The sequence below is a fragment of the Mercenaria mercenaria genome, chromosome 4 (genome assembly GCF_021730395.1).
Source record: "Mercenaria mercenaria strain notata chromosome 4, MADL_Memer_1, whole genome shotgun sequence".
NCBI classification, from domain to species: domain Eukaryota; kingdom Metazoa; phylum Mollusca; class Bivalvia; order Venerida; family Veneridae; genus Mercenaria; species Mercenaria mercenaria.
This window is the reverse complement of record NC_069364.1, coordinates 66,027,738-66,049,901: the sequence shown is the minus strand read 5'-3', so window position 1 is coordinate 66,049,901 and position 22,164 is coordinate 66,027,738. Positions and strand designations below refer to the sequence as shown.

Genomic DNA, 22,164 nt, shown 5'->3' with positions numbered 1-22,164 from the left:
TTTGACTTTATCAAAAACTTTTACCAACGGCGACACTGACGCCGGGGCAAGTGCAATAGCTCTACTTTTTCCTCGGAGCGTCGAGCTAAAAATGGCTACACTGCAGTAACTAAGCTTGATGATTAGTAATGATTTTAGAATTGTTAATCAGGGTGGCCACCAAAAATCTGAAGTAAATTTCCCTGATAATTCCCTGAATTTTCCCTGACAGGATAGTCAGTTTCCCTGATACTTTGTTCGGCGTAGCAACAATTGTGAATATAAATGTAGTAATATTATGGCCTCCATCCTCCCCTTCTAGCCATACCTTCTCCACCAATAAACTTGTTTATTTTACATCTATTTTATATACATATGAAATTATATTTATTTATTATATTTTGAAAATATATTCATTATTTATTTTATTTTCAGAATCCTGTTTGAATAATCAATTATATAGAGGAAATTAAGATCTCACTGAGCAACTTCAGTAAGAGTAGTGAGCATGGTAAGTAACAATTCAAAACAGCTCAAGAAAAGAAAACTTAAATACTTCAGCAGCAATGACTTACATTTCACATACATGTATATACCATTATTTATTTTGTAACTTGTTGTGATACTAATTCCAGTGTCTTTTATTGCCTATAACATTGATTATTCAAATTAACAATGTGATTACAGCTTTAATCAGTTATCATGTTTTAATGTAAATGAACTGAACCTGATTTTTAACATTCTCCTTTACAATGCCACAAAGACACTACAATCTTCATAATCATACTGCATATTAAAGCAGAAGGTTACAAATAAAATTAAGCCTTTAAGCATTACAAATATATAACTTTCTAAACATTATCAATGTTCTACATCACAAACATTCTAGCCATTCAGGTTTCTAACAAGCTATACTCACAAAACTACCAGTAACTGCAGTTTTCAGTTTGATTTTAAAACACTATTAATGTTAGTACAATTATGTAAATCAAAACTGGATGTTACATATACACATAAACAATCCAGCACTTTAGTTTCTAATATGAGGCAGTGGGAAATAACTTTTCCTGCAGTTTTAACTTTTAACTTAAAAAGAAAAATATTAAATCTAGACAAATGGTCTTCAAGATTTGACATAAAAGTTTCTTCGAAAATGAATTAGTCCACTAAATTAGCATACAACTGTCAACACCTCCTTGCATTCGTAACAACAATTTCATCTTTCTGGTAAACTGAGTTTAAAACTCAAGTCATGACATGGGACACCAGAATAATGACTTTGTGGCCAGTATGGATTAAACAAGAGCTGTCAGTGGACAGCTCGCTCGACTATTCTCAGTGCTTGATAGTATAATATAAGCAATGAGTAAAAACTTTAACATCACAATAAGCATATTCTAAGTCGAAAAGGGGCCATAATTAGTCAAAATGCTTGACAGAGTTGCCTCCTCCTTTTTACAGACTGGGGTCATGATGGTAAGCAAGTATGCAAAATATGAAAGCAATATCTCAATGGACTTTGAAAATATTTGGGGTTGTACGCAAACTTTAACATTTATTCTAAGTTGAAAAGGGGCCATAATTCAGTCAAAATGCTTGATAGAGTTGCTTCCTCCTTTTTACAGACTGGGGTCATGATGGTAAACAAGTATGCAAAATATGAAAGCAATATCTCAATGGACTTTGAAAATATTTGGGGTGGTATGCAAACTTTAACATTTATTCTAAGTCGAAAAGGGGCCATAATTCAGTCAAAATGCTTGATAGAGTAACCTCCTCCTTTAAACAGACTGGGGTCATGATGGTAAACAAGTAGGCAAATATGAAAGCAATATCTCAATGGACTTTGAAAATATTTGGGGTGGTATGCAAACTTTAACATTTATTCCAAGTCAAAAAGGGCCCATAATTCAGTCAAAATGCTTGATAGAGTTGCCTCCTCCTTTTTACAGACTGGGGTCATGGTGGTTAATAAGTATGCAAAATATGAAAGCAATAGCTCAATCATCAATGGACTTTGAAAATATTTGGGGTGGTACGCAAACTTTAACATTTATTCTAAGTCAAAAAGGGGCCATAATTCAGTCAAAATGCTTGATAGAGTTGCCTCCTCCTTTTTACAGACTGGGGTTATGATGGTTATCAAGTATGCAAAATATGAAAGCAATATCTCAATGGACTTTGAAAATATTTGGGGTGGTATGCAAACTTTAACATTTGTGTGACGCTCACGCCGATGCCGAGGCGAGTAGGATAGCTCCCCTATTCTTCAAATAGTCATGCTAAAAAGCCACCTGTACTCTGATCAGGAACCACCCTGTTCATTTTAACTTTATAGACATGGCTGTTACAGTTAATGTGCACAAACAAACAACATGGATCCTGATCAGACTATACAGAATGTACAGGCTAGTCTTGATTTCATTACTGGTTTCAAAGCCAGAGTTTTCTCATGAAGCTGCTAATTTTATGGTTTTAAAAATACATTTCATAATTATGCTATTCAAGACTAATGTAAATGTTTGTTAATAACTAGCAAAAGTCTAACAAGCAACTACTATCAATACACAGGTACTTCTAATGCATGATTCAAATATTGGTATACATTTTGTTAATGTCAGTAATGTACTGACAATTCATTTTAGTCTTTAGTTGTGTAACAACTTCTGCTTGCTTTCAAAGTACAATGTATTAGTATTTGAGTTCTGGGGCAATGGTTACTCAATTCCATTTTAGCTTCTCTCCATTTTAGAAACAAAAACTTATCTCTTATAGTTGATGAATAACAGTTTTAGAATCATCAAACAGTGAGTGCATTTGCTAAGAATAGTACTCTGTATTATATAAAATAAAGGTAATTATTATGAAGAAGAGAAACCACCAGTAGCCAAGACATAATTATATAGTCTTTTAAATTTTTTCTTTCAATTTTTGAAAAAATCCCTGATAATTCCCTGATTTTTTCAAAATTTTCAAATTCCCTGAATTTTCCACGCAGGGAATTTTTTTTAGCCTTTTTCCCTGTTTTCCAGAGTCGGTGGCCACCCTGTTAATGTTATTCATTGATTTTTTATGGCCATAACATTAGTTTTAGGAGAAAACTTGGAATATGATGTTGCTCAGACTAAATTAGCTATTCAAGATCTCAGCAAGGAATCTGATAATGTAAGTACTACATACTTTCTGCTTGCACGAACACATAAACTGACCTGCAATATTGCCAAGCGCCCATACAGCCTGCTCACAAACGTTTTGGTTCCCAGACTCTAGTAACTTAACAAACTTTGGTACAGCTCCAGAATTCACCACTGCTTTTGTTTGCTCACTGGTTCCCGAGGCTATATTTGTCAATGCCCAGGCTGCTTCAAACTGCAGTTCTGGCCTGTAAATGGTAAGAACTAAGTATGAGAAACTGTACTATTTATCAAGGGTGGCAAAATGTATTGACTGATTTTCATAGCTTGACCCATAGCCCATTCAGACAAGTAAGATTTCACTTTTCGTTAAATATCCAATAGACAGAGGCAGGAACTGCTGCTCTTGGTTAAAATGGTCAAGTCAGTCAAAATCAGATTTCAATATTATGTCCCCGATTGTGTGTTGGTTTCAATACTACAAGTTTTTAACAGTGCAGCATTATAACAGGTAATTATAATTTGGATGAGTTTCAGGTTTATATGGTAGTTTTCCAGCTGTTATTACTCCAGGTGTCCCTAGCAGCATTATTTCAGTATGGGCAGACCCATCAACCTTCAATAAGCAAGCCGGATGGCTTCTTCACAAGAAAGAATTCTACGTCCAAAGTGAAGTTTTGAACCAACAGCTGTGAGGAGCAAGTGATGTAAAGACAGCAGCCTTGGCCACTAGGTAGTTACAAGCTCATGACAAGTTACAATCTACTTCCTTGCTTGTAAGACAGGTCAAAGGAATATGGCTTCTAACATAGATAGATCTTTCATATTCACTATATTTTGTATAGTAATGCTGCAAATACAAATTTCAATGAGGAAGAATGAGCCAACAACAAAAAGAAAGTCAAGTCTGTAGTAAAACTGATCACTTGTCTAAAGAGAACAGCCTATGGTGTAACACCAGACCATAAAGTTTGATCCCTAGCTCCTCCTAAGTAAATGATGGAGTCTTTCGGACAAAACTTTATGCTTAAGATTAACACACAGTTACTCAAATTCTTAGATGCAACAAAGTCAAAGTTTCAGGGCTATATAACAAACATGTCACCTGTCAGCATGTGAAAGGTACTCCACCATGCGTGGAATAACTCCAGCCTTTATGATGTCATCTATCGGTGGATTTCTTTCCTTTGAGAGTAATTTACGTGCTGCTTGGGTAGCCTGCATCTGAAGGCCACTGTCATTACCGTTGATACCAGCTATTATTTCTGGGAGGGTCAATGTAGGTCCAACATTTTGCTAAAAAGAAAAAGTAAATTAAAAAGAGGTCCATGATGGCAATATATTGCTATCTTTAGCTTTACAGTTAAATCTAGTAAGAGCTTTCCCAAGTATCCAGCCATACAGGGCAAACTTGACCAGAATCAGAACAGTATGAACAATGTTTGGAAAGGCTAATGTGTGAAATTATTAAAAAATCAGAGATGCACTAAGTCTTTCAGACCAGAGTAAGATTTCCACTATACACACATAGTAAAAAGTGACCACTCCCTCTGACAGCCATGTTTTTTTTTTTTATAAAACTGATTTTTAAACTATCGGTAGAGGGTTACCCAAAGAACATTTGTGTGAAATTATTCTAAAATCTGCACATGTTTGAACAACTTTAGAAGAGGACCATCTAAGGAACATTTATCAAGTTCCATTAACTTCCACCAAATGGTACTGTTCTAAGTGTTGACAAATGGATGTACTGAACTTCGAGTGGTCAAAAAGCTCACCGTCAGCACTTCGTGCTCTGGTGAATTCAAAATAAGCAACTAATGGACTATAACTTGATACAAATTTAGTTACTGAAAGACCTCTGAAATGTTCAGGTATATCAAATTTTCGACAAGGTAACTTTCACTGTATATTGCAATACCTCATCAATGTACCAGTAATTTGACCACCATCACAGAAATCTTTGACTGCAGGTTTTGTTAAAATGCATAATCTTTCCAGGCAATATAAATTACTACAAGACATTTTCAGACACCCATTACTTATAACTTGCATCTTGAAGTTGCCTATTACATTAAACTTACAATTTATAACAGCTGCTCTGTGAAAAAAGACTGCAATGAATATGCAAACTGCCAGTATCTTACCTTGCTTGAAGCATCAGCAAGTGGACTAGTAGGCCCCTCTTCCTCAATTGCAACATTTCTGCGCTTCAGAAGCTGGTCATCTTTACGCTGCTTCCTCAACTCCACTGAAACGTCCTGTCTCCTGCGTCGCATTTCCTGTAACCAAAAGTTTATGTAACATAAAATAGCACATCAAAGACGGCCATACTTTGACAATCTAAATTAGAGCATGAAACCTGACATGGAATCTCCAAGGAGCATGTAAGAGGTAGAATTTTTACCATTTTCCTAGTCTAGTAGATTTCCTAGTTCATCTTGAGAATGCTAAACTTCATCATCAGAATAATAACAGCTACACTAAGACATAAATTTTGATTAGGGTTTACCAATTTTCTGTTTTTTATTTTAGTTTAATAGATATGGAGCTAAGCGGGACCTGGGATAGGCAGGCTTCTCAAGTTCCATGAGATTTAATCAGTGTCTATTACATTTAGCATTACAGGTGTCTGTAGACTAGCAGTTGTCAGCTCTAGTGTTGTCTGTTGAAATATTGATACAACTTCTAACAGTACTAGCCTAGACAGGATGCTGTAGACTTTAACATTTATACCCTAGGCATACAGGTTCTTTGTTTCATCTATTTCAAGTAGAGACTTTCGTCTTCTACTAACATTGAATAAGAAACCTTGACCATTAACTTCAACTTTTCAGCTCTAATTACATGTACAGGGAAAGTTCAAATGTTTAACAGGTGATTAAGCTAGTAGTCGATTAGCTTTTACGGTTATTTATCCTACCCTCATATAAGATATAGCACATTATCGGCCTGCCTAATAAACTGCTTTATCTAGTCAGTGTCAAGATATCACTTTTGCGGCAACTTTTGAAATCACTTATTTTATCAAAATTTTGCATTTTAATCATCACCATTGTATTGGAAATGTCTGAACTTAGAAAATGAGTGGTCAAATCAAAGGTTTTGATCCTGAAACAAAAAAGTTGCTATTTTTCACTTTTACAGCACTTCAGCCGGTAATTTTGAAAACAGTTTTTTTTCCGAATTTTTCATTGAAACTGTTATCATTGTATTGGAAATGTTCTAATTAAGAAAAAGTGGTAAAGTCAGAAACAAAAAAGTTATTGCATTTTTTAAATTTTCCACAAACTGAATTACACTAGCAAACGTCATATTATATGACGTCAAGTCTGCACGCTGTTGATCTTTCCAACGACTTTTTCCCAATTTTCTGAACAGGCAGGATAAATAGAATATTAGATTACTGTCTGAATTATTTTTAATTTATTAGGCTCGTCTACGAAAAAGTATAAGGCTCGGCAGAGCCTCGCCTAATATATTTTCTTTAACTCGCCTAATAAATTTAAATTTATCAGAAAGTAACCTAATATTCTCTATATTTAGACTTGTTAGAAAACTTTGTAAAACAAATTCTGTAGTTAAGACTGCTAACTATTAAGTATGTTAAAAGTCTTTAAAGTTAAATCAACACATCATGTTAGTTTTTCCTGCCAAGACATATTTGGAATCAAATACAAATACATGGCATTTATATAGCGCAAAAATTATAAAATATTCTATTGCGCTTTACAATTACATAACACACATTTAACATATATACATACAAAATATGAACAGGATTCTAGAACTTAGATTTAAAGATTTGGACATATATAAATACTATTTTACACCACTTCTGAATATTTTGTATTTTAACAAGACTACACTCATTGTTCATAAAACTGCCTAAACAAATGTGTTATCAGTTTTGATCTAAAGCTGGCTTCAGACTGAATGTTTTTCAGATAGCTAGGCAGATCGTTCCACCATTTGGGACCAACAACTGCCATAGATCTGTCTGCTAGTTTTGTTCGCCGTCTAGGGATGTTAAAGTTAGTGTCACTTTGTGAGCGAAGTCTGTATCGTTGTCGAGTAGGTACAAACATTTCCCTCAGATATACTGGAGCTGTACCATTGGAAGAATATTACTAAAACTTTGAAAATTTAACTGACCGTTAGTTTAACAATTGGTTAAAATTTCAAATTTCGAACAACTGGACACTGGGAGTTATCTATTAAGAACCTAATCTAACAAAAAAGAAAATATCTAACTTTGAAGAGGTGTTCACTGTTTAAGGTGTTGTCTACAGTGGTTATACTGTACTTACATCAACATCTCTGCCCTTGTTCTTGTAGTTCTTGAGTCTGGAGTCTTCAGGCATTGTTGGTTGTTTATGTTCTCTTCAGTTTAAGAAATATATATATCAGGTGAACTCCTAAGCTTCTTAGATGGAATACAAAGTTGACGAAATTCAAACTATGTACTTGCCAAGATGCAAACTGAAATATAGACGTTCAATAATCTCAGAAAAAAAAGCCCAAAATAACTAGAAAACAAGAGGGCCATGAAGGCCCTGTATCGCTAACCTGACCTACTGACCTAAAGATCATCAAGATTAACTGACCAAGTTTCATTAAGATATGGTCATAAATGTGGCCTCTAAAGTGTTAATTAGCTATTCCTTTGATTTGACCCGGTGACCTAGTCTTTGACCCGACATGACCCAGATTCGAACTTGACCTAAAGATCATCAAGTTCAACATTCTGACTAAGTTTCATGAAGATACAATCATAAATGTGGCCTCTAGAGTGTTAACTAAATTTTCCTTTGATTTGACCTAGTGTTTCACTCCACCTGACCCAGATTTAAACTTGACCTAAAGATCATCAAGATTAACATTTTGACCAAATTTCATTAAGATATGGTCCTAAATGTGGCCTCTAGTGTTAACTAGCTTTTCTTTTGATTTGACCCGGTGACCTAGTTTTTGACCCAACATGACCCAGATTCAAACTGGACTTTAAGATCATCAATATTAACATTCTGACCAAGTTTCATGAAGATACAGTCATAAATGCCGCCTCTATACAGTGTTAACAAGCTTTTCCTTTGATTTGACCTGGTGACCTAGTTTTTGACCCCAGATGACCCAATATCGAACTCGTCCAAGATTTTATTAAGGATAACACTCTGATCAAGTTTCATTAAGATTGGGCCAAAATTATGACCTCTAGAGTGTTAACAAGCTTTTCCTTTGATTTGACCTAGTGACCTAGTTTTTGACCCCAGATGACCCAATATCAAATTTGTCCAAGATTTTATTAAGGGTAACATTCTGACCAAGTTTCATTAAGATTGGGCCAAAAATGTGACATCTAGAGTGTTAACAAGCTTTTCCTTTGATTTGACCTGTTGACCTAGTTTTTGACCCCAGATGACCCAATATCAAACTCGTCTAAGATTTTATTGAGGGTAACATTCTGACCAAGTTTCATTAAGATTGGGCCAAAAATGTGACCTCTAAAGTGTTAACAGTCAAACTGTTAAAGACGGACGGACGATGGACACAGGACGATCACAAAAGCTCACCTTTGAGCACATCGTGCTCAGGTGAGCTAACAAGAGGCCCAATTGGGCCCCCGAGTCCCTCACTGGAAGAGGACCTTGACCATCTAACCTCGTTTCTGACCAAGTCTGGTTAACATTCAGAAGAAGTTGAAGATATTTTTATTTTTAGCATCAGTGGCCCCTACAAGGGGTTGCCTCCCCCCCTTTTGAACAAAACCTTATAGTTATGCTACTGAGTGAGACTAAGTTTGATGAAAAACCATTTAGTGGTTCAGAAGAAGTCAGGGTTTTTTTCGGGCCGTTTTTATAGCTGTTATTCGGCTATATTCCCAATGCCAAAAAGTATATTTTTCCCAAAATGAGTGCAAAAATTCCCAAATCTACATTCTGAATTTTTTTTTAAAATTGCGCAAAATTGACCAAATTATGGACAATTTTGTAAATGTAAGTATGTTAAAGAGGTTGTACAATGTGAAACAAGTGTGTGAAAAGTGCTTAAAAACATCCTTACTATATCCTATGGGACTAAATATTTCCCAATTTGGAACATTTGTGCGTAAAAATTCCCAATTTTGGGGGTATAGGCTATGTTCCCAAATTAGCTAGAAAAAACCCTGGAAGTTGTTTAATTGTAATTTTTATTTTTATTTTTAGCTCTAGCAGCCCCAAAGAGTCCCACTCAAACAAACTTTGGAAAGGACCTATAATGATGCAGCATTTGCTACAGACTAAGTTTGATGATGATCAAATGATCCACCAAGCAGTTCATCAGGATTTGTTTAAAGGTTTTTCTGTTTTTAGCTCTTGTGGCCAATAAAAGGGGCCAAGGTGAACCATTTGAAAAGAATTGACATAGGTCCAAAACAGGATGCTACTGACCAAGTTTGGAGTATTTCAGGACAATACATGACAGATGACAGACCATCCACCTATACTAATAGCTCACCCTGAACAAAGTTCATGTGAGCTTAACACCCTCCCCCCACCAAAAAAAAAAAAAAAAAAAAAAAAAAAAAAAAAATATAAACACTTCAAACCTACTAGGTATATTAATACAAAAGACTGCCCAATTTGGTAGGAAGAACATCAAACATTTTCCAACAAAACAATCAGTATGTAGGAAGCTGAAGTATACCTCTATGGCTAGTTTAGTAAATTGACTTCTATTTGCAGGCTGATGAGAACTTGTCTTTCCAAAATAGCTTCTGCTGCTTCTAGTTGTCTGATGTGGAAGTTGTGTGATGTATGTTAAAAATATATGCTTTCTTGGAAATCAAGGTTGTGGATTCTGAAAAGATAAATTAATTTTTTTTTATATTTTGACAAAATGGGGGTGGGGGTGGTGGATAACCAGGAGGGGAAGGGGCCTAGGCCCACTGACACCTGACGAGAAAGAAAATGCCTCTGTACATGTTATACCCTACCTCTAGGTATTCTATAAGAACCATGGTCATGAACGGGAAAGTGCACTAACCCATTTCAATTGTACATTTCTCATATTAAACGCGCAGTTTGGTCAATGGGTACCTAGTATATTGAACAAGCGTTAAATTATCTTCCATCGTGCACTAGTCATATTGTCTAAATATTTCATATTGCAAAGATACTCCACATATTTTATGCTTTTGTCAACGTTATAGAAAAAACTTGCGTGAACTTCCCTAATTAATGAACATCCGGTCCAGAGGTCACAGCAGTGTGCACATGTTTGGCGAGATGTAACCGAACAAAAACAGAATGCAAAATATTCACAGTTTTAGAATAAAACTCGAAATGATGAATGAAATTCATCTTAGTTATGATTCTGAGTTTGTGGTCATTCATTGGTATACGTCTGTACTGTTTATTTAATTTATATTGCACATTTATGCTGCATATGGTATACACATTTTAGCGTACACGTGTAGTTAAACGACGACTGACATAATATTTTCACATCAGCCAATCAGAATGGTTTTGTAATCTAGACTGGAACTTCAACCAAGTTTTTTGTGCAATGTTGAAAAACTATAAACTATGCATTGTTTCTCTAAGATGAAGTAATACTGTGAAATCATTATTATTTGTGGGCGATTAATTTTCGTGGATTTCGTGTTTGAGCTCAACCAACAAATTGTGCCCACGATAATTTTATTTTTAATTGTACGCAAAGTCCCCCAAAAAGACACCATAGCCGTTCAATCTGATCCGTAGTACTGCATGCGGCAGTACTAACCTGCAGCTTTCGTGTAGTTTATGGAGGCTCCATCAACAATAACATTGGCATGCATGGAAACAAAACCGACTATTTCATTAGAAATGTACCCGTGGTGTAAAAGTAGATACTAACAAGAGTGCCAGAATGTCACAATATACGCCAGTCACAGCAAATTTCTTTACACTAGCACCTGTATTTTCAAAATGGAATTTTAATTTTGTGGTAGTAATTATTGTAATTCTTTTGTTTTTCTAAATCCACATAAAAACTCCTTACCAGGTAGAGATACCTTAAAATACACCTAAAGTTACAAAGTTCTATGTCCCTTTGGTTTTTTGCTTGCTGTATTTTTTCTTAATAAATATTTTCTAAAACTATATCGTCATGTCAGCGCAATAACTCAATAAGTGCTTATATAATATATATGCACTTACTGAGTTATTGCATTGACATGACGATATACGCCATTTATTGTCTATTAAATTCCGCACACGATGGTACCTAACTTTCTCACGTGTGTGCTAGCAAATGCGAGAAAACTGCATCCAAACTTTCAACAATGTTCCGAAAAATTGTAGTCGTGGAGACCGTGTTTTAGTTTTAGTGATATAGTTTTAGAAAATAATATTTAGAAAAAATACAGCAAGCGAAAAACCGAAGGGACATAGAACTTTGCTCTAGGTGAAATGATTTCCCTTGTGTTTTTCTTATAGGGTAGGGCCTGGACCTAGGCATGAGCCAAACCCCTATGCACAGAACCCTATAGGGTAGGGCCCAGACCTAGTCGAACTAATGCGACGTATACAGTTTGTTTTTATATTGTGTCGGTCAAACTGTAACGTCTGACCAAAATATGCCAAAAACCGAGTGGAAATTGAGTTTTATGAAGTTTGCATTTAACACCAAATTTTCACATTTTTCTGCACTCTACTTGTTATACATAATAAATACAGACGAATACCTGATAATCTTGCTTGTTTCTATAAGTAAATCGGTAACAAGAGTGCCAGAATGTCACAATATACGCCCGTCACAACAAATTTCTTTACTCTAGCACCTGTATTTGCAAATGGAATTTTAATTTTGTGGTTGTTTAGTAATCATTGTAAGTCTTTTGTTTTTCTAAGTCCACTTAAAAACTCCTTACCAGGTAGAGATACCTTACAATACACCTAAAATTTGAAAGTAACATCTATGTTGTACCACAGAAAAGTGGTCTTGTTTTTTCCCTACGGTCAATTATAAAAAAGTTACAATATAAGTTATTTATAGTAACAACTAAGGAAAGGTAATCTTTAAAGAAAAAAAAAAAAAAAAAAATCCAAAAAAAAATTGTAAGTCCACACAAAAATCTTAACCAGGTAGAGATTGGTCGAAATACACCTCATAATTGGATGTAGCATGCATGTTGTACTACAAAAAAGTGGTCTCGATTTTTCCCTACGACTAGTAATGAAAAAGTTACAATATAAGCTATTTATAGTAACAACAAAGGGAAGTAATTCTAAAAAGGGAACTGCGCATGACACTTCGTCTCATGATGGTGTATAATTGTGCCAAGTTACATCAAAATCCCTCCATGCATGAAGAAGAAATGCTTCGGACAAAGTCATTCTTGTATCTGACCTTTGGCCTCTAAGTGTGACCTTGACCTTAGACCTAGGGACCTGGTTCTGCGCATGACACTCCGTCTCGTGGTGGTGAACATTTGTGCCAAGTTATATCAAATTCCCTCTATGCATGAAGAAGAAATGCTCCGGACAAGGTTTTCATTCTTGTATCCTTTGACCTCTAAGTGTGACCTTGACCTTAGACCTAGGGACCTGGTTCTTGCGCATGACACTCTGCCTCGTGGTGGTGAACATTTGTGCCAAGTTATATCAAAATCCCTCAATGCATGAAGAAGATATGCTCCGGACAAAGTTTTCTTTCTTGTGTCCTTTGACCTCTAAGTGTGACCTTGACCTTAGACCTAGGGACCTGGTTCTTGCGCATGACACTCCGTCTCATGATGATGAACAACTGTGCCAACTTTCATCAAAATCCCTCCATGCATGAAGAAGATATGCTCCGGACAAAGTCATTCTTGAATTTGACCTTTGACCTCTAAGTGTGACCTTGACCTTAGACCTAGGGACCTGGTTCTTGCGCATGACACTCTGTCTCATGATGGTGAACAACTGTGCCAAGTTTCATCAAAATCCCTCCATGCATGTAGAAGATATGCTCCGGACAAAGTCTGTGGACGCCGCCCGCCCGCCCGCCAGGGGCGTTCCCATAATATGTCCCGTTTTTCAAACGGGCGTATAAAAAATATGTTAGTTTCAAAACGAAACACGTTAGCTGAAATCCTATGTAAACAACCCCCCAACTGTAGTTGTACCACGTCAAATCGCCCTACCGGTGAACCGGTCAATTTTGTCTCCCGTTTTTTTCCGTATGCATCTCTTTCATGTTTTGAATTTGCTGAACGTTAGTGAGTATTGTAAAATCATTTTTTCTCCATGATTTTTTTTGTCTGTTACAATGAAATTAGTAGAAATCTTCTAAATTCACAAATGTATTATCGTTCCAAACAACAAAATGTAAAAGAAAAGTAAAAGGATCCATGTATTAAATTTAACATTGTTTTGCTTTGTTTTGTTTTTCTTTAATAAATGTTTTATTTGCAGGGTTTATGACTGAATTTAACCACATACAAACGTATAATAAAAATAATTGATTTTTGAAACGAAAACAAGAGCTGTCTCCGTAGGTTGACACATGCCCCCGATGGCACTTTGAATGAATAGTTATGGCCGATGTTAGAGTTTAGGACCTTTGACCTACGGAGCTGGGTCTTGCGCGCGACACGTCGTCTTACTGTGTCACACATTCATGCAGTTATTTTAGAATCCATGCATGAATGACAAAGATATGGACCAGACATGCCCATCAATGCACTATCATGAAAAATGAAAATTAACGTCTAAGTGTGACCTTGACCGTTGAGCTACGGACCTGGGTCTTGCGTGTGACACGTCGTCTTACTGTGGTACACATTCATGCCAAGTTATTTGAAAATCCATCCATCGATGACGAAGATATGGACCGGACACGCCCATCAATGCACTATCCTTTAACATCTAAGAATGACCTTGACCTTTGAGCTACAGACCTGAGTCTTGCGCACTGCATGTCGTCTTACTGTGGTACACATTCATGCCAAGTTATTTGAAAATCCATCCATCGATGACAAAGGTATGGACCGGACACGCCCATCAATGCACTATCCTTTAACGTCTAAGTGTGACCTTGACCTTTGAGCTACGGACCTGGGTCTTGCGCGCGACACGTCGTCTTACTGTGGTACACATTCATGCCAAGTTATTTGAAAATCCATCAATCGATGACAAAGATATGGACCGGACACGAAAATTGCGGACAGACCGACAGACTGACAGATCGACAGACAGTTCAAAAACTATATGCCTCCCTTCGGGGGCATAATAAAGCACGTTCGCACAAAATGGTCTTATGCGACATTGAAATTTCCATAACCGTAATGCACCCGTTTTTTTAAGCAAGTGGTATTTTTGTTGGCTTTAGGACAAAATTCGTTCATATATAACATGAATAATTGAAATACAAAAGAAAAATGAAACATATGCACACAAAACGTTTTTATAACATATTGAAAATCGGCGAGCCTACGGGAAATATGAACTCAAATTACCTAAACTTCTCTTATATAAACAACTGTTTTATTTATTTTATGGAAGATCTATAACCCTGTTCAATCAGGAAAAAATAACTGAGAGAAGTTTATTAAAAGTTATTTCTGTATACGAGATTTACGGAAATTTATGGTGTTCTCGAAATAAGAGTAGATATCTCCAAGAAATAAATGTTTATTTCTGATCATCATCTTGACTATTTGGGTTTACTTTAAAAGATTTTTTAAAAACCCGTCACATGCTTTTTTCGTTAAATAATGTTTTGATACCGGTTACAAGACCGTTTCCAAATGGGCAAATTCTTTGGAAAGTTCGAAGCATAGATTTCTTTATTATTCTAATTAATTTTTTATTATTTTTTGAATATTAGATAATTGTAATTAATCGTCTGTCACAATCAAATAGATTAACAGTAATTGCAACAGAGGTGCAAATTGATATAGTAAGTCTTTTTAAGCTGAATTTGTTTGCAAATTAATTGACATCTGGTTTGGCAATAAGTTTTACTTCAGTAAATGCCCTTAATTCTTCAGACAACAAATAATTATTTTTTAATTAATAATGAAAAAACGACTTCTAACAACGCATTGTTGGCAAATAGAATGTCGCAAGTTTTCTTTAAATATAGTCACTATGCCGATTTACAAAAGATACGCATATTACGCGAAATATATAATTTGTAAGTCATTATATTTATAAGAAATATAACCACGCATAGTTATTTGATTTTGTTATCAGAAAAAAGACAAGAGGGCCAAGATGGCCCTAGGTCGCTCACCTAAGAAACACACCATAACAGTGTAAAACATGTTTGACCTAGTGATTTCATGGAAACAAATATTCTGACCAATTTTCATTAAGATTGGACCAAAAAATTGGTCTCTTGCGATAAAACAAGCATTTTCTTAGATATGACCTAGTTTTGACCCTAGATGACCCATGTTCAAACTCGACCTAGATTTTATCAAGGCAATCATTTCTGACCAAAAAATTCATGAAGATCAATTGAAAAATACAGCCTCTATCACATACACAAGTTTTTCTTTGATTTGACCAAGGACCTTTTTGACCTCAGATGACCCATATTTCAAATTTGACGTAGATTTCATTAAGGCAATCATCCGACCAAATTTCATTAAAATCAATTGAAAAAAACAGTCTCTATCGCATACACAAGATTTTTCTTTTTAAATTTTACCTAGTGACCTAGTTTTTTACCTCAGATAACCCAAAATTCAAAATCGACCTAGATTTCATCAAGGCAATCTTCGACCAAATTTCATGAAGATCAAATTGAAACTACAATCCTCTATTGCCCTACACAATGTTTTCTTCGATTTGACCTAGTGACCTAGTTTTTTTGATCCCAGATGACCCATTTTTCGAACTCGGCCTAGATTTTATCAAGGTAATCATTCGGCTATATTTAATGAAGATCAGTTGAAAAATACAGCCTCTATCGCATACACAAGGATTTTCCTTGATTTGACCTAGTGACCTAGTTTTTGACCCCAGATGACCCATTTTCGAACTTAGCCTAGATTTCATCAAGGTTATCATTCTGACCAAAATTCATGAAGATCAATTGAAAAATACCGCCTCTATCGCATACACAAGGTTTTTCTGTGATTTGACCTAGTAACCTAGTTTTTGCCCGAGATGACCCATTTTCGAACTCGGCCTAGATTTCATCAAGGTTATCATTCTGACCAATATTCATGAAGATCAATTGAAAAATACAGCCTCTATCGCATACACAAGGATTTTCCTTGATTTGACCTAGTGACCTAGTTTTTGACCCCAGATGACCCATTTTCGAACTTAGCCTAGATTTCATCAAGGTTATCATTCTGACCAAAATTCATGAAGATCAATTGAAAAATACCGCCTCTATCGCATACACAAGGTTTTTCTTTGATTTGACCTAGTGACCTAGTTTTTGCCCGAGATGACCCATTTTCGAACTCGGCCTAGATTTCATCAAGGCAATCATTCTGACCAATATTCATGAAGATCAACTGAAAAATACAGCCTCTATCACATACACAAGGTTTTTCTTTGATTTGATCTAGTGACCTAGTTTTTGACCCGAGATGACCCATTTTCGAACTCGACCTAGATTTCATCAAGGTTATCATTCTGACCAATATTCATGAAGAATAACTGAAAAATACAGCCTCTATCGCATACACAAGGTTTTTCTTTGATTTGACCTAGTGACCTAGTTTTTGACCCGAGATGACCCATTTTCGAACTCGGCCTAGATTTCATCAAGGTTATCATTCTGACCAATATTCATGAAGATCAATTGAAAAATACAGCCTCTATCGCATACACAAGGTTTTTCTTTGATTTGACCTAGTGACCTAGTTTTTGACCCGAGATGACCCATTTTCGAACTCGGCCTAGATTTCATCAAGGTTGTCATTCTGACCAATATTCATGAAGATTAACTGAAAAATACAGCCTCTATCGCATACACAAGGTTTTTCTTTGATTTGACCTAGTGACCTAGTTTTTGACCTGAGATGACCCATTTTCAAACTCGGCCTAGATTTCATCAAGGTTATCATTCTGACCAATATTCATGAAGATTAATTGAAAAATACAGCCTCTATCGCATACACAAGCTAAATGTTGACAGACGACAGACGCCGGACATCGAGTGATCAGAAAAACTCACCTGAGCATTGCTCAGGTGAGCTAAAAAACTAAAATATTACTGTGCCCATGCACAGGTGGCAGTAACGTACCTAGGATACAGTATGGGTCCATGAGCCATATGCACTTAAATTTACTACAATTATAATGTTTTCTTAGGAAAAAAATGACAAAAAGCCATTTTGAAAAAAAAAAATTGCTCCTGTGACAATGAGCCATGAGAAAGGTGATCAAGAACAGTTTTACATGAGCATTGCTTCCAGGTCCGTATTTTTGTCAAAACAACATTTCGTTATCAATGATTGGCCGCCTTTTCGGTAAAAGATTAATCTTTCAAAAAAACCTTACTTCAAAACCCAGTTCCAAACCGTTTATGCACCACGAGCGAGCAACAGCATACGAAACGATAGTGATTTCTCCACCCGAATAAATCCCACACATTTTTCGCACCGAAGTCTCCCCCTAAAACAAATCAAGTACACCATGTCAGTTAAAAATAGCACTACAAGCAGTCAGAATAGGCTAAATGTAAACTGACAAGACTAAAAATAAGGTTCAATTCTACTTAATTACTTACAAATTCGCTATTTAATATTTTCGCTTCCGGAAATTACCTTCGCCTGCCATGATTACCGTTGACAAGACGGTGGTTGTTAAGAACGTTTTCATTGGCAGAGACAGTTTACGTATTTCAAACTTAGCGATAAAATCCAAAGAGTACCCAAATATAAACAAGCAGCGATGGCTCACGAGGATTATTTACCAAATTCAAATAAATAACAACTGGTAAGTAATTAAGTAGAATTGAACCTTATTTTTAGTCTTGTCAGTTTACATTTAGCCTATTCTGACTGCTTGTAAGGGGGGGGGGGGGGGGGGGGGGGGGGGGGGGGGGGTGACCAATGTAAGGTGGTGACAAGGTGTAGGTACACAACATCACATGTTTATAATAAATGTGCATGGAAAAGAATGGAAGAAGTTTAATGAAATTCTTCCAATTGGTTGATTTGTTATGTACAGATCTGTGGATTTTTAAACAATTAAAGGGCAATAACTATATGGAAAATTGACCAATCAAAAAAAAACTTGAAGGGCATCGTCGCAGTATCTTGGTTCATGTCTATTTCAAGTTTGATGAAATTCTACCTGCTAGTTACTGAGAAATGGCTGCAGACGGACATTTTTCATTAAATCAAGGGCAATAACTCTGAGGAAAATTGACCTATCAAAAAAAAAAACTTGACGGGCATCAACGCAGTATCTTGGTTCATGTCTATTTCAAATTTGATGAAATTCTACCTGTTAGTTACTGAGAAATGGCTGCAGACAGACATTTTTTATTAAATCAAGGGCAATAACTCTGAGGGAAATTGACCAATCAAAAAAAAAACTTGACGGGCATCATCGCAGTATGTTGGTTCATGTTTATTTCAAATTTCATGAAATTCTACCAAGTAGTTACTGAGAAATGGCTGCGGACGGACGGACTGACTGACTGACGGACGGACAACGCCATTTCAATACCCCCCTCCCGATTTCATCGGCGGGGGATAAAAAGCAGTCACTCAGCGACAGTAAGCTTGTCTAGGCCCGGACCCAGGCCCCTGTGGTCTCACACAGTAGTCCAACTAATTTGACGCGATCCTAGGAAATATTGAGATATTTTTTTCACATGGGCGATATCCCCACTCGCGTCAAACACTCAAAAGACCAAAATATTGTGGTTCTGTGTGCGAGACGTCCTATTATTTGGACTAAGTTTGAACACACTCTAGTTAGCTTTTGCAAATTGTTAAACTTCAAGCATTTTTCGTTTGTTTTTTTGTTTTTTGTGATGACCAAGACTCTCTCCAGCAAGAAAAATTTAACTGCTGCAAAAGAAGGGCAACTATAAATAAATCAAGCTACTCTAAATTATTTGCATGCCCTTTTCTCGTTATTCCGAGCCCATAAGCCGGTTTTTCAGTGCTGGTCAGTAGAAGATTTAAGTTTCAAAAGAGTTTTTGCTATAGTTTGGTACTCCAACATCTAAACTTATAAAATCCCCATGAAGAAAAATTCTAAGGATTTTTGTAAATGAACAATCTAGGCTTTCACATGATGACCCTCACCCTCTGAAACAGCCAAATTCTTTCTCGTTAAAACCGAGACTTGCAATCATTTGTACTAGCCAGCGTTTTTTTTCACCAAAATATTCGGCGAAATTCGGCCCCATTCCCCCCCTCAAAATAGTATGTTTTTTCCCCTTTCCGATGCCTAAAATTCCCCTCCGAAAATAAAAAAAATGCCGATCAATTAAATCATAATTCACTAGTTTATTTTATTTATTTTCATATAGAAAACAGTTCACCGTGGTATCTCGCGTTTTGTTTACATCGACACCGGTTGGAGTAACTTCCCTTGATTAATCAGAATCATCGAAGCGCTTTATTATTCTGCACAACAATGCTGTTGAACGTTAGTCTGTAAATGATTTCGTTCTATTTGTTTGGTTGGGTAGTGTTGAGTTTTCCATCTTCTAGTCAGTCAGGGTTTGATTTTATGCTTTGGGAAGGGACTAGTCCAATGCATACATTGTTTTTTACAGTTTGTTTTTATTGTGACAGGTCAAATGTAACAGTGACTGCAAATGACAGAATTTGACAGAAATAAAATAAAAACAACCACTCACCGATTTGTTCAAGAAGGGACCTAATGTCTGTTGTAAATTTTGGTAGTCTAATGGTTGTCTTATCCTCCACATTTGAAAAATTTATTTGGTTATCTGGTATTGATATGCTACATTGTGTTATATGTCATGTCACATGCTCTTATGGGCCCTGAATTTATCAATAAACTTGAAACTATAGTTTATTTCAACACAAATGATAAATTCCCCTTTTTCTTAGTTTTACGTTGTATTTTTCCCCCTCCAAAGGGCACCGACCCCCTTCCCCCAAAACTGAAAAAAATCACTGCTAGCTCTGAAAAATTAAGGCTTTTTTGAAAAGTTCTTTGTTAAAATTAAGAACAGATATATTAATGTGTTAGCGGACAAAAAAGTTTTAAAATAAGTGCTTTCTGTTTTCTGTAAGAATGTAATATATTACCCCAATGATTTGAGATGCCATAATTTTCTGTTGTGTATATTTCTATTTTAACAGGTCGGAGACTTCCCCTGGATTGAGAGACAGTCTCTAGATCTAAACACTGTCTCTCGTTTGAAAGACAAAATGTCTTTCAATCGAAAGACTGTATTTAGCTTCAGTGTTGAAAAAACATGAAATCATTATTAAAACAATCATTTCATTACAGTCGCATTATTTATTCATTGAAACAACTTGTTATTTCAAGTAAACTTCACAAGAAACACATTGTCATAGAAGTTTGCTTAAGCATTATAATGCTTAAACAAAATTCCCAAAATAATTTTGATTTTGAAAATTTGATATAAGAAAGATAATTTTCTATATTTGAAATACATTTGCGCATTATAAAAATAGAGTTTTAATTACTCGTTCAATGATTTTCATTGCTTAAGCTAATTTGAGTCTTTCGATTAAAAGACATTTTGTCTTTCGAACGAGAGACAATGTTTAGATTGAGAGAATGTCTCTCAATCCAGGGGAAGTCTCCGACCTGTTTAATGCAAGTAATTCTATTTTCTTTTGTTTATCAGTCATATTTTTTTTTACAACATACATAAAATTTAGAAACAGGGAATAGCTGCAAGTGCAAATTTTCCAAAGGCTCGGATCAATGAGAAGGCTCGGAATTACGAGAAAGAGGCACATACGCGAACGTGGAAAACGAGGTCGAGGACGGAAAAATAAACCACACAGCCAAAAGTGCAAACACCATTTTTATTGAAGAACAATATGTTTTATAATGCATTAAATTATTACATTTAACGAACCATAACAAATGCAATAAGATACAAGATCATTTATACATTAATAAAACTAAATTTACCAATTCGTGTGCTCCGTCGAAATTCAAATTTGCAGCTGCTTTGTGACCTTTCCTGACCTCAGGTTTGATTGGATAATTTTAAACATAAGGAAATTTTTTATTGGCTGGTGTCATAGCAACGGAATTTAATTGTATTTTTTATCAAATAATTTCATGATTTTTCAAAAAAGTGTTGTGACCGTCCTGTAAAATAGTGAACATTTTAATAGTATACCTAGATAACATCTATTTCACAAACTAACTTTGCATCGGCATTGTGCAGGTGCTTGTTTTATTCACCACAAAGCTAAGAAAATACACAAAAGATGTTTAAGAGCAGCCCAAGAGACAGTCATATCACCCACCGTGGTGTTTTTAGTGGAACGCAGATTAAATCAGTAATTAAGAAAACAAATCCAGTCATTACAACCTATTTCTTAACCATGGTAATCAGTTCAGTAATTGAAAGGATTCTGCAACTAGTGGGCCATATTGTAAAATGGCTATGCCAAATATGTCATCAACTTAGCTTAGCTTAGCTTAGCTTATTATCATTCGAAGCTTATTTTAGGTAGTTATATAGATGGTCCTTGCAGTTCCTCTAATTTCTATCTATCATTAGATTATGCTAAATTTCATTCCCTTTAGCAGTTTGAACGTTAGATTTCGCACAAAGAATAGGTAAAATATGGGGAAAAGTCAAAAGCAAAACTAATTCAAGATATAATTATGTTTTTTTGTGCTCTGCACTTCCTCTTATGCCTTCTATCATTGTATAATGTTTCATTATATTCCCTTCAATGTGCCAAAAAGTGTGATAGCAGAGGGACAGACAGACACATTGGTTAATTTACGGCATTATTATATCTCCCTCCCACTTTCACTGCGGGGAATAAAAAGGGTAACAAAACCTTGGTTTGATGAGTAATGTAAAAAAAATCCGTCAAGAATAAGTGCGAGAAATTCATATATGCAAGAACAATGATATGTTAATT

General features: G+C 35.6%; 1 protein-coding gene across 2 annotated transcripts in view; it reads right to left on the bottom strand.

The window, feature by feature from the left end:
- The window catches only part of LOC123552943 (importin subunit alpha-1-like), a 45,415-nt gene extending 24,067 nt beyond the window's left edge, over nucleotides 1-21,348 (bottom strand). The window contains exons 1-6 of one of the 2 annotated variants that reach the window (XM_053541564.1): nucleotides 21,191-21,348; nucleotides 9,801-9,953; nucleotides 7,424-7,595; nucleotides 5,261-5,395; nucleotides 4,219-4,409; nucleotides 3,189-3,361 (exon numbers count right to left, since the gene is read on the bottom strand). In XM_053541564.1, coding sequence (XP_053397539.1) covers nucleotides 3,189-3,361; nucleotides 4,219-4,409; nucleotides 5,261-5,395; nucleotides 7,424-7,477 — 553 coding nt within the window. In that variant the 5' untranslated portion in view covers nucleotides 7,478-7,595; nucleotides 9,801-9,953; nucleotides 21,191-21,348. Of the gene's footprint in view, nucleotides 1-3,188; nucleotides 3,362-4,218; nucleotides 4,410-5,260; nucleotides 5,396-7,423; nucleotides 7,596-9,800; nucleotides 9,954-17,587; nucleotides 17,613-21,190 lie in introns of those variants that run through there. The other variant, XM_053541565.1, reaches the window with a different exon arrangement.
- Nucleotides 21,349-22,164: the final 816 nt, after the last annotated feature.